Source organism: Syngnathoides biaculeatus, chromosome 5 (genome assembly GCF_019802595.1).
Source record: "Syngnathoides biaculeatus isolate LvHL_M chromosome 5, ASM1980259v1, whole genome shotgun sequence".
NCBI lineage: Eukaryota > Metazoa > Chordata > Actinopteri > Syngnathiformes > Syngnathidae > Syngnathoides > Syngnathoides biaculeatus.
The window spans coordinates 8,616,884-8,630,146 of record NC_084644.1 but is presented as its reverse complement, the minus strand read 5'-3'; the positions used below and the strand labels follow the sequence as shown (position 1 = coordinate 8,630,146).

The window sequence follows — 13,263 nt, the reverse complement described above, 5'->3', positions numbered from 1 at the left end:
GACGTTTAAAGCGTGCGGCGAAAATTGCGGCTCTTTTCGTGTCCTCTGCAAGGCAGCCTCGCTGCCGAGATAAAATACAAATTAAAATGGATATTTTGTATTTGGCGGTTGAGAACCGATTGAACTTTGATTTACATTATTTCCTTTGGAAAAAAAATGTTTGAAAGAAAATAATAATAGCATAATTATATATATATATATATATTATATATATATATATATATAGTAATTTGGAGATATTTACCTTTTTTGTAAAATTAGAATAACAATAGTAATTTTACATGAAAAGGGAGATAGATAGATAGATAGATAGATAGATAGATAGATAGATAGATAGATAGATGATAGATAGATAGATAGATAGATAGATAGATAGATAGATATAGATAGATAGATAGATAGATAGATAGATATAGATAGATAGATAGATAGATAGATAGATAGATAGATAGATAGATAGACGTAAATCAGACGTTGAACGCGTCACAAGAATTAGGTTCCAACTCCGAGGTTCCACTGTGTGCATATGTGTACATCCATCCATCCATCCATCCATCCATTTTCTTAGTCGCTTATCCTCACGAGGCTCGTGGGACTGCTGGAGCTTGTCCCAGCTGTCGACGGCCAGGAGGCAGGGTACACCCTGAACTGGTTGCTAGCCAATCGCAGGGCAAGTTTTTTTTCATGTAATGAGGGCATCCGGCGTAAAACTATGCCAAACAAATATGCGTGTCATCTAAGATGACACGCTGTGGCGACCACTAACGGGACAAGCCAAAAGGAAAAGAAGAAGAATATTACTGTAATTTGCGGCCTATAAACCGTGACTTTTTTCACATCCTTTAAACCTTGTGGTTTATGCGGGGATGTGGGTAATTCGGGCATTTTTTTCTTATGGCCGCAAGGGTGCACTCGAGCAGAAAAGGTAAAAGTGAGGAATCAATGTGGCGAGGAAGTGTCTTTTACCGCTATGTTTTTTTTAAAACCGGCCCTGTTAGCGCTGCGCTAGCGTACGTACCGCGCTAGTGTGTTGCTGTTGTGTTACTGCTGTGTGTCAGTGATTTAGGTATGTTTTAGTGCTGTGCTACCGTGTTGCTACTGTGTAGCTGCCACAGCTGTTTTTTTTTCGTGTTTTTTTTTACCGGTATGTTTTTTTAACAGCCCTGTTCATGCTACCGTGTTGTTGCTATGTTAAGCTAAGCTAAGGTATTAAAACTTTGAGAACTCTTTCTGTGTACCGTCTTTCTTTGCATTAGCACAGTGCTAGCGTTCACGTGGCGCTAGTGTTAGTGCGGCACTAGTGTTAACGTGGTAGGGCTAGCGTTAGCATCAGCGTGGCGGTGCTAGCATTAAACTCTCTGTGTACCCTCTTTGTATATATCTCATGTTTCAATGTGGGCACTTGCGGCTTTTACACAGGTGTGGGTTATGTATGTATCAAATGGTATTTCCTTTACAAATGTACAGGTGCACTCTGTAGGCCGGGAATTACGGTATTTATTATTTGTGCATTTTTTGAAATACACTTTGGTATTTTTTAAAAATGTTTTGGTATTTATAAAAATAAACCTTTGTGTTTTGTCCTCTAAAATGATAATTTTTCATTATTTCTGACTTTTGTATTATCTTATATTGTATTGCTCTTTTATGGTGGATTTTCTAACCTTAACTTTATGTACTGTATGTGTCATATAATTAAATATTGGGATATGTTATGGATTATTTTTGGTAGTTCTGAGACAAAATGCCCTTAAAAAAGTCACTGAGAGTTGAAATGGAGCAGAAGCAAAGAGCACTTACTTTTTTGGCGGCACCTGTCCCACATTGACGCGCACGCACATTACTTTCCTGGTCTGGACCCCCTTGGAGCAGCTCCCGAGGCCCGCCACCGTCCCGGTGGAATTGCCGTTGGGGGCCGCGGACGAGGGATCCTCACCGCAGGGCCCCCAGGGGCCCGTCTGCCAGTGGTACACGGTGCAGGCGTGCTCGTTACAGTTGCGGACCTCCTGCAGGGAGCTGCTATTGGGGCACATGGCGCCACCTCCAGACGAGACGAGACGAGACATAAGTTAGTATGTCGTGGGAAACGGATCAATTAAGAGTGTCCAATGAATGCATTTGTTGGGATGTGGGGGGGAAACCGGAGTGCCCGGAGAAAAGCCACGCAGGAACGGGGAGAACATGCAAACCCCGGTCCCCAGAACTGTGAGAACAACCATTTCCTGACTCCCTTTCAACAGTTGTTTAAAGCATGTGTGGAGCTACCGAAAAGTCAAGCTAAAGCGAGGGATGATTCTTTCTGCCAGGGATAGATAACAGTTTACTTTCGACACTTGGAATTCAAACCTTCGTAAAACATTCAAGGACATTTTAGATAGATAGATAGATAGATAGATAGATAGATAGATAGATATAGATAGATAGATAGATAGATAGATAGATAGATAGATAGATAGATAGATAGATAGATAGATAGATAGATAGATAGATATAGATAGATAGATATAGATAGATAGATAGATAATAGATAGATAGATAGATAGATAGAGCCACCATTCAGCTTTTTCAACCATAGACGGAATATCTTCCTCTTGCTTTCGATCTGGACTTGAAAATTTTGGATGGAGTTCCAAGTGCCCACATCCTCCTACACCATTCTACAACATCCACAACTACACAACATCCTGATTCATCTATTTCCAGCAAAGATTTACCCAAAAGTTCTGGAAACTTGGGTACCCGCGAAAGACCTTGGACGAAAGAAACAGCGTTAACTAAAAAAAAAAAAAAATCAGTCAATTGTAACAAACTACAAGCTTGAAGTACTGAACTGGACTACAACTAGCCAACAAAATACTTTTAAGACGTGAGACTGACAAACGAGAAGCGCTAGTACGCTAAGCACAAACGCTAGCTAGCGTTTTTAAGCTAGTCTGCTTCCGTTACCCTCCATGACTGTGATCCAGGCCACAACCATGTCAGTGACTGTGAGTGAGGACAAACAAGACAATCAGACACTTAAAACCGGCGAGGACAGACAGGAAGTCGTCTCATACACAACTCACTGAAATTTGGGATCCCGGGCTTTAGAGGTAAAATAATGATAATAATAAATTCATTGAACTACAACGCAGTTTATCCTTTTCATGCGATCTTAATTTGGACATGTGTATTTAACCCATTAACATTTCTAAGAATGTCCAAATCCATCTTTTTGGGATTATTATTGTGCTTTTCAAGCCAACAGACCTGAACATTTTTATGACACAAGAGAGAGAAAAGAGGAAAAAGTGCTGAAACATTTTGAGATCAAGTTCAATCCTCTAGCGAAGGTTATTTTAGAGTCATCCTGAGATTTTTTTTTTTTTTTTAATCAAAATCCGACATCCCAAATGAAAAAGTAAAACGCGGGCGCGAGCGTCTACCCGAAAGCTCACCCTCGCCGGCGTTGTAAGCCAGAATGGATCTCGTTCTCATCTGCTTTCCCTCCACGGTCTTGCTGGAGCAGGTCTGCGAGCAGGTGGACCACGTCGTCCAGTCGCTCAGCACGCAGTCCCGCGAGCAAGGCACCTGGCAGGCCACGGGATCCGGAGGCGGCGTGGACGAGCACAGGCTCTCGTCCACCGGTTCTCCTGAAAAACAAAAGCGAGACGGTCGGGAGTGGGGGGGGGGGGGGTTCCCACAATGGTCGAAAGTAATACAATAAAAAAAAATAATACGTAGAGGGAACTCGAGATGTGAGGGCCTTGAGTCAGGAGTTGCTTAGATACGAGATATCGCTTTGTCTTGAGATACAAGAAAAAATGTGAAATCGATAATGGACGATATCAATTGGTGGCAGTAATGCGAATGAACCTGGTTTGCCAACTCCCTGCATTTTATGAAAAACAACTGCCAGCTAAAATACAGATAGTAATTATGTTGCCCTTTTTATTTATTATATAATTATAATAATTAATAATAATTATATATTATATTTATTTATTTTTATTAACCTTTTGTATTTTGTTTCTTAGATTGATGTAATGTATTGTTTTTAATCGGTATTTTTCATCTCACATATTGGTAATTTTATTGCATTTAATATTTGTTTATTTTCTCCAATATATTTTCACCTTATATTTGAGATGATATGGATGTACATATTTTTATCTACAATATTTACATTTCCCTATTTCTTTAAAAGATTTTTTGTATTTTCATTGACTATTTTGTCTAACATTTTGTATTTCTTTCAAATAAATTAGCATTTAAATCATGTTTGTGTATTTTTGTTAAATATTTTAGAATTTGTTTTCATTTAATATTTGTCTATTTGTTAATTGTTTTACACACACACACACACACACACACATATGTATATATTTTCCCCTGCTTATTTTCGCCATCTTCTAAATTAATTGCAATATGTCCACTAAGTAATATAGCATGGACCTCCCTGCACTAATAATTCACATGCATGGAACATAATGACATGACAACTGGTTTATGAATAATATTGTCATATGGATACACCATCCATTACATGAGTGGCACTGCATAGAGAATAAAAAAAAAAAAAAAGGTGAAGCCATGTGGGACTTATACAGGAGCGCATATGAATTATTAATAAAGCTGAAAAGCATGATATATCCGTGAAGCCACCACGTGAGGATGCTGTGGAAATCTCTTCATTGATTTTTGTTTTATTTTTTTTATAATCAGCGCAAGCCAAAGTTCATTGTGAATGCAACGCGGTATACTGTATACTGCAACTACATACTGTAAACTACAAATCAATAAACTACAATACATTGTACAGTCTTCAGTGAACTTGATGAAATTGTACTAAAAAAACGTTAAAAGACAATTTAGGGTCTTCATTGAACTTATTATCAATCTTGAACATAAAAGACAGAGTGAAATTAAAGACCATGTTGAGTCATTACCATATATAAACATTCATCCATCCATCCATCCATTTTCTTAGCCGCTTATCCTCACAAGGGTCGCAGGGAGAGCTTGAGCCTATCCCAGCTGTCAACGGGCAGGAGGCGGGGTAGACCCTGAACTGGGTGCCAGCCAATGGCAGGGCACATCGAGACAAACAGCCGCACTAACAATCACATCTTGGGGCAATTTAGAGTGTCCAATTCCAAATTCCACACAGGTGGGGTCGGGATCGAACCCGGGACCTCAGAACTGTGAGGCCAACACTTTCCAGCTGCTCCACCATGCCGACAACCCGGAGACAAATGACCAAAATGACAATTTTTGTGGCATATAATTGAAAACACTCCCAACTTTTTGGAATTAATGCCAAGAAATCAAAACAAGACAATTTCATGTCTTCAGGACAATTACTGTACGTGTTTTCATAGACAATGTCAAGTCTTGGCGGCACGGTGGCCCAGCAGGTAAAGCGTTGGCCCTCACAGTTCTGAGGACCCGGGTACGATCCTGGCCGCGCCTGTGAGGAGTTTGCATGTTCTCCCCGTGCCTGCGTGGGTTTTCCCTGGGCACTCCGGAGGTTTCCTCCCACATCCCAAAAACAAGCAAATTAATTGGACACTCTAAATTGCCCCTAGGTGTGATTCTGAGTTCGATCGGTTGGTTGTCTCTATATGCCCTGCAAGTGGCTGGCAACCAGTTCAGGGCGTACCCCGCCTCCTCCACGTTGACAGCTGAGATATGCTCTAGCACTCCCAAAGACCCTCGTGAGGATAAGCGGCAAAAGAAAATGGATGGATGAATGTCAAGTCTTGATTATCCCCAAAGAATTTAGGGCCTTTGGCCTCTTCGAAATATTAACAACAATCTAATCTACCAAATGATTTGTCCTAAATAGATGAATGTTGGTATAATTTTGAATATTACACATTTTATGAACACAATGTCAAATATTAATCCTCGGAAATCTCCAGCAGACGCGCCTCAGTCGAGCTTCAAAATTCCGAAGTAGACAACTAGCTCTATTTTTAATGAACAACCTTCACTTGTTTCCCGTGTGACATTCAAAAACAAAACAAAACAAAACAAAAAAAAAAATCCAAAGGAGAATAAAATCCATTTTCATCAGCCAGACGAGGGACCGGAGGGGGGCGGATTCATCACTGTGGTTTATTTCTACGCCGCAACCACGAAGAAACCAATCGTGACGGGCGCGTACGTCTACACGTGAATGACACCCGTGATATTTTAATGAGGTGAAATAAAACAAAAATGGTCACCGAGTGATTTCAAACGTAAAAAGGAAAAAAAAATAGCGAGCGTTAAAAGTCTCAAGGCGAGGAGATGCGCTCAGAGGACGATTTGATTTAGTGGGGAAGTCAAGTTAATTGCTGGTTGAAGGGAGGAGGTTGGAGTCACTTTTACGGCGAGTCGAGGAAAATGTTGTGTCGCGCATAAAAATCATCGGAGCAGAGAAGAGTTTTTCAAGGAAACAAGTGCAGCGCTTATTTTTTTTATGAACCGTTCAGGGGCGTGAAAGAAAGCCGGACTCCATTCCGGAGTAATCGCCTGTCGCTCACGGGACTGAAACTTTCAATCATAATCAATACGGTTTTGAACACGACATATTGTAATGAAAAATGCATATAGCATTATTCACTATATGAAAAAAATAAATATGAGCGGAGAGCTCCTTTCAAAGAAGAAAACATCTCCCAATCGAGTGACTGGGGCAATATTACTTGGTTCAAGACATAGTTAGATGATATGCGGATCACTTCTAACTAACAACAGACTCCCAGACAGTATGTATGAGCCAGCCCGGCCGAAGCCGTCCGCCGCGGACACAATCGAGTGAAGTCACCGGGGGAATATTACCCTCTCATTTAGTTTCGAGCCATATTTAGATGATATGCGGATTACTTCTAACTAACAACAGACTCCCAGACAGTATGTATCAGCCACCTGGGTGGCGCCGCGATGAGCCACGAGGCGCAGCCAAAGCCTTGCATGGCGCCGACGGGTACATTAACACATTTAGCACCCCTGACTTACATATGCGGAACGAGCTACCTTCCCGGAGGTAAAACTAATAGAAACAAAGGAGTCCACCCATGTACGTCACTTCCTCCTTCTTCTCGAAAACAAATCTCTCGAGAGGATTTTCATGGCGCGAGTTACAAAAAGCCGTACAGGTCAAAGCCATGTTTTATGGTGAAAAAACAGATGGGTCCATTCCGGCTGCCTTTTTTTTCCATTAATAACTTACTCCAAATCGTGCATTTCGTGACAGTGGACCTTTAGGGTACCTATTTCGTACACATCAAACACCCTTTAGATTCTTGATAAATGTAACAAATTGCATGCAATTTTGTGAAGATTTCGTAAAAAAATCAAAAACAATTTGGAGCGCTCTATTTTCATCGACCTGCATCTGCAGCTGGTCTTCCAATTTTGGTGAATTTGATCGAAGCACAGGCGGACATATACTGAGGTTAGCATATATACAGTATACCGCATATCAATACCGCTGTCGACACGTTGAAGTGACCATTGGTTAGCTCACATTTTGCAGCTCACATTGTCTGTTGCTACATCAGCCAAAAAAAAATTCTCCATTCACTTATGAATTGCTGTGATTACACACTCTCGCACACGAGCGCTGTCACTATTGAATCTCTTTTAAATCGACTACACTACAGTCAAGAGCTTTACGTTTTTAGTAAACAACGAAGATGGCCTTTTTTCCCCTTGAACTGCATATGTCGGTGCTAAGTGTACGACGGCATTAACAACAAATTCAGCATTTGCTCAATGGTTTGGATTTGCTATTAGCTTTAGCGCTAGCGATGATAATTTTAGGTTAAAAAAAAAAAATCACTGACCACCATTCAGCTCACTCATACATGTTTTATGTACATCACACATAATAACGTCTTAAAAATTCACTTCTAGATGCTCTGTTGTTTTTGGCATTGTTTCTCACTCGTTGCATTCGTCTGGAACAAATGGACAGTGGCCAATCGGTTCTGGGGTGTTCTAATATGCTTTATTGAATCTTTTTTTATTGCCTCAAGGCATACATTTTTGCATCGCCCAATTGTTGCGGTCGACTTAGCCGGTGTCTTTTTCCCTGCCCTTGTGCCACATTTAAAGGGAATGAAAGGAGCCGCTTTGGTGGCAAATGAAGTCGGCTATCATGAAATGATCTACTGTAACCCAATTCTGGGGTTAGGGTGTAGCAAAATTTGGGCACATCAAAATGAAATTCAAGCTGTTGTGTTACCTGATAAAGCGCAGACAATGTAGTGAAGTGTAATGCAATTTATCGAGCCGGTGATCTTACTGTTGGTGTTAACGCACTGGACCCGGACGAGCTGCGTTCCGGGACCGCACGGCTTTTGATCCGCGGTGACGCATCGGTCGAGGCCGACCTGCCGCCAGTCGTAGCAGCTGGGCTGGTCGCAGGGCAGCGCCTCTACCAGGTGCGGGCAGTTGGCGGGACCCCCCGTTGGCTCGTTGGTGATCTGTCGTCTCCTCAGTTTGAAACCTGGGACACCCACAACGCGTCTTTAGGAGAACGCACCTATTAACGTAAAATATGAAGAGTTTGTTTTCAAAACGAGACATAGGCATTTTTTTCAGATTTACGAAACTGGCGCCAAAATGATCCATTCGGAGCTGGATAAGTTTGGCGCGAGTTTCGTAAATCTGAAAAAAATGCCCATGTCTCGTTTTGAAAACAAACTCTTCATATGTGCTTTTGAAAAACATCAAGGATAAATCGGAACCTGTGATGAAGTTAATCTACATGATTTTGTAAATATCAAAAACAAAACAAAAAAAAAAAGTCAATTTAGACTCATAAATAGCTTGAGACAACTTTCAACTTTCCATCCGTGTTTTTGTAAACATGGTCAATCTTAAGCCTTTGGTCAACCTAAATATCAACAAAAACATCCCACGACCCTAAAATATGCATTTTTAGAAAAATCATTCTAGTGTTAAGTCTTTCTAGCAATACCAAAGGCAACCGAGATTCTTCATTGAAACTAACTCTAATTTTATAAACAGACAATTCAGACTTTGATGTAGTTATTTGCAATTCGATAAACATAAAAAAAATCACGTTTCTGTACACATCAGACAACTTTCAGTGTATTTTAATGTTTCTGTTTTTATAAATATCAAAGACAACTTTCGGTGAACCTGATGTACGAGGTTTTCATACACATGAGAAACATCTTTCGGTGAACCTGATGTATTTTCATACATATCGAGGTCAATTTTCTGCCAGTGACGATGCTGCCCAGCGTGTGAGTGCAACTGGAGTCCAGTAAATGCTAAACGTCAAAGACGATGGCGAGTTTTCAATGGATGGAGCCGTGAGAATGATTGACAGCTCCCTTTTGACCAATCAGTGAGCGTCATTTTCTGAACTCCGCCCATGCTGCCCACAGCCGCGATCCTTTACCCACAAACAAAGAGAGCGCGTGGTTACTTGAAGGGTCTGAATTGCGAGTGTTCAGGAGGAGTGAAACTCCAGGGAGAAGAGATGGCGAGGGTGGATGACTTCAAATGCGTGGGGTCAACAATACAGAGCAATGGAGAGTGTGGTAAAGAACTGCAGAAAATCCAAGTGGGGCGGAACAGTTGGCGGAAGGTGTACGGTGTGTTATGCGACAGAAGAGTCTCCGCTAGGATGAAGGGAAAAGTGTATAAAACAGTGGTGAGGCCGGCCATGATGTACGGATTAGAGACGGTGGCACTGAAGAAACAACAGGAAGCAGAACAGGAGGTGGCAGAAATGAAGATGTTGAGGTTCTCGCTCGGAGTGACCAGGTTGGATAGGATTAGAAATGAGCTCATTAGAGGGACAGCCAAAGCTGGATGTTTTGGAGACAAGATTCGAGAGAGCAGACTTCGATGGTTTAGACATGTTCAGAGGCGAGTGAGTGAGTATGTTGGTAGAAGGGTGCTGAGGTTGGAGCTGCCAGGCAAAAGACTGAGAGGAAGACCAAAGGAAAGGTTGATGGATCCGGTGAGGGAGGACATGAGGATAGTGTCTGTGAGAGAGGAGAATGCACGAGACAGGCTTAAATGGAAAAAGATGAGACGCTGTGGCGACCCCTAACGGGACAACCCGAAAGGAAAAAAAGAAGTCCTACTTATATCCGATTCAGAAATATGGTGCTTCGATGTGCCTGGGGAACGCGTAATGGAGACGAGCGCTATCCAGAGAAATTACTTGGAGGATATCTGGTGCGCTTTCCCACCACAAAGCGTAATTTAGATAAATGCAAACAGCGGATTAAGGTTTGTGGCCGACCTCATGACCATCTGAACATATCAAAGATAAATCAGCACAATCAACCCTCTGCTCTCAAGCGTTCTTATCCATGATTAAACACATCACGTCATGACAAATATTTTGGGCCTACCTTTACATGTACAGTACGTACGTTCAGACTGACAGAGGACACGCAGACAGCCATAATTTATGTCGATTAATGATCCGCTATGAGCGTAGATATCATTTCCAATTGAAATGTTTATGTAGCATAAAAATGCAAACTTCCCTTGCTTTGCATAAACAATAGGCATCAGAAATCTCATCGCATTCGATGTCCAACATTCGTTTTTGAGGTGGTTGATTCTTTCGCTTGGAAGGTGAACACGGCGCAGAAACTTTAACTGGCGTTCCCGTTTGGGAAACCTTGACATTATGAATATATATCCCTGTTGAAGGTTTCATGCCTAGAAAGAGTACCACAGATGCATTATTTGCCTTGAGGATGGTCGTGGAAAAGTACAGAGAAGCTCAGAAGGAGCTACATTGTGTCTTTGTGGATCTAGAGAAAGCCTATGACAGAGTACCAAGAGAGGAACTGTGGTACTGCATGCGTAAGTCTGGTGCGGCAGAGAAGTATGTTAAAATAGTACAGGACATGTATGATGGCAGCAGAACAATGGTGAGGTGTGCCTTAGGTGTGACAGAGGAATTTAAGGTGGAGGTGGGACTGCATCAGGGATCAGCTCTGAGCCCCTTCCTGTTTGCAGTGGTAATGGATAGGCTGACAGATGAGGTTAGACTGGAATCCCCTTGGACCATGATGTTCGCAGATGATATTGTGATCTGCAGTGAAAGCAGGGAGCCTGCAGAGGAACAATTAGAAAGATGGAGACATGCACTGGAAAGGAGAGGAATGAAGATTAGCCGAAGTAAAACAGAATATATGTGCGTGAATGAGAAAGTTGGAGGGGGAAGAGTGAGGCTACAGGGAGAAGAGATAGCGAGGGTGGACGACTTCAAATACTTGGGGTCAACAATACAGAGCAATGGAGAGTGTGGTCAGGAAGTGAAGAAACGGGTCCAAGCAGGTTGGAACAGCTGGCGAAAGGTGTCTGGTGTGTTATGTGACAGAAGAGTTTCTGCTAGGATGAAGGGCAAAGTTTACAAAACAGTGGTGAGGCCGGCCATGATGTACGGATTAGAGACGGTGGCACTGAAGAAACAACAGGAATCTGAACTGGAGGTGGCAGAAATGAAGATGTTGAGGTTCTCAGGTTGGATAGGATTAGAAATGAGCTCATTAGAGGGACAGCCAAAGCTGGATGTTTTGGAGACAAGATTCGAGAGAGCAGACTTCGATGGTTTGGACATGTTCAGAGGCGAGAGAGTGAGTATATTGGTAGAAGGATGCTGAGGATGGAGCTCCCAGGCAAAAGAGCGAGAGGAAGACCAAAGAGAAGGTTTATGGATGTGGTGAGGGAAGACATGAGGGCAGTTGGGGTTAGAGGAAGATGCAGGAGATAGGCTAAGATGGCAAAAGATGACACGCTGTGGCGACCCCTAACGGGACAAGCCGAAAGGAAAAGAAGAAGAAGAAGATCCCTGTTGAAAGTAATATAGACCTTTCTGTACACTCTTTGTCAATATTTCTGATACCATAGCACAAAGGAAATAGAAATACTATCAGGAATTCGCGGGCCACATTGTACTCAGTTTTCCTCAGAGGGCCGTTGTGACCGTGAAACCATAAAAATATTTAATCGACTTATCATATTTACACATGATATTAAGTATTATATTAACTAGTTTTGGAATTAGATATCAAGGGTAATGGGTTTTCAACTATTGTTGATTGGTAGAACAAAAATGATTGCAATATCTCAAGGTCATCATTTATAATATGACAAGTGGAAGTTGGGATAGATTTTAACAAAAATATTATGGAAGTTGATACACAAGATTTGCCTACGCGGGCCACATAAAATCACGCGGCGGGCCACATCTGGCCCCCGTGCCTTGAGTTTGACACCTGTGCTCTAATGAATCGCTCATAACATGCTTCGGCCACACTTGCCGTCCGCCATTTTGATCGGTAGCTTGGGGTGAATAACAACAGTATCTAAGTAGGCGTGACTTGAAAAACTATGTCATGTTGTTAATAACCATAAAATAAATTTTCGATACGATTCAAGAAGACGCTCAGCGAACTTAACATCCTCGTTTTCATAAGGTCAATTTCGAGTCTTCAGTTCCCATATTTGTCTGTGTTTTGGTATCATTTAGGTCAACGTTGAGTCTTGAGTGCACTTTTTGATAAACATGGACATTTGAACAAGTCCCAGCCATGGGAATACTTCTCATGTATTTTTTAATAACATTACCATCATCAGACATCCATATGCTGGTTCTACATCAAGAGTCGGGTGAAAATTACAAGACACTACACCGTAGCGTTGCATTTTTGTGGGATTCTTGGACATTTTCTCAGACCATTTTCGACATATATGGCTTCAAATCATCCGTGTTATAGAGATTGCATGTTAATTTTCAATGCATTTTATGACAGTGTAATAAGTCAAGTGCAGGAAGCCTTTTAGTACGTTGTAAAAGGCGAGCACTAAATCTTTTACAAGCGCTGATTCTCTGAACTATCCATCCATTTTCTTTGCCACTTATCCTCACAAGGGTCGCGGGGAGTGCCGGAGGCTATCCCAGCTGTCAACGGGCACGAGGCGGGGTACACCCGGAATTGGTCGCCAGACAGTCGCAGGGCACATGGAGACAAACAGCCGCACTCACAATCACACCTAGGGGCAATTTAGAGTGTCCAAATAATGCTGCATGCTTTTGGGATGTGGGAGCAAACCGGAGTACCCGGAGGAAACCCACGCAGGCACAGGGAGAACATGCAAACTCCACACAGGCGGGTCCGGAATTGAACCCGGGACCTCAGAACTGTGAGGCTTTACCAGCTGGGCCACCGTGCCGCCTTCTCTGAATTACTGTGTACCTTTTTGAACAAACGAAGAGCGATTGTATGG

The 13,263-nt window shown here is 42.1% G+C and overlaps 1 protein-coding gene across 1 annotated transcript in view; it reads right to left on the bottom strand.

Annotated features, from left to right (window-relative positions):
• thsd7ab (thrombospondin, type I, domain containing 7Ab) overlaps positions 1-13,263 on the bottom strand; it is a 180,494-nt gene that overhangs the window by 54,194 nt on the left and 113,037 nt on the right. The window contains exons 8-10 of the mRNA XM_061818909.1: positions 8,276-8,479; positions 3,438-3,632; positions 1,801-2,041 (exon numbers count right to left, since the gene is read on the bottom strand). Of these exons, the coding sequence (XP_061674893.1) occupies positions 1,801-2,041; positions 3,438-3,632; positions 8,276-8,479 (640 nt within the window). The remainder of the gene's footprint in view (positions 1-1,800; positions 2,042-3,437; positions 3,633-8,275; positions 8,480-13,263) is intronic.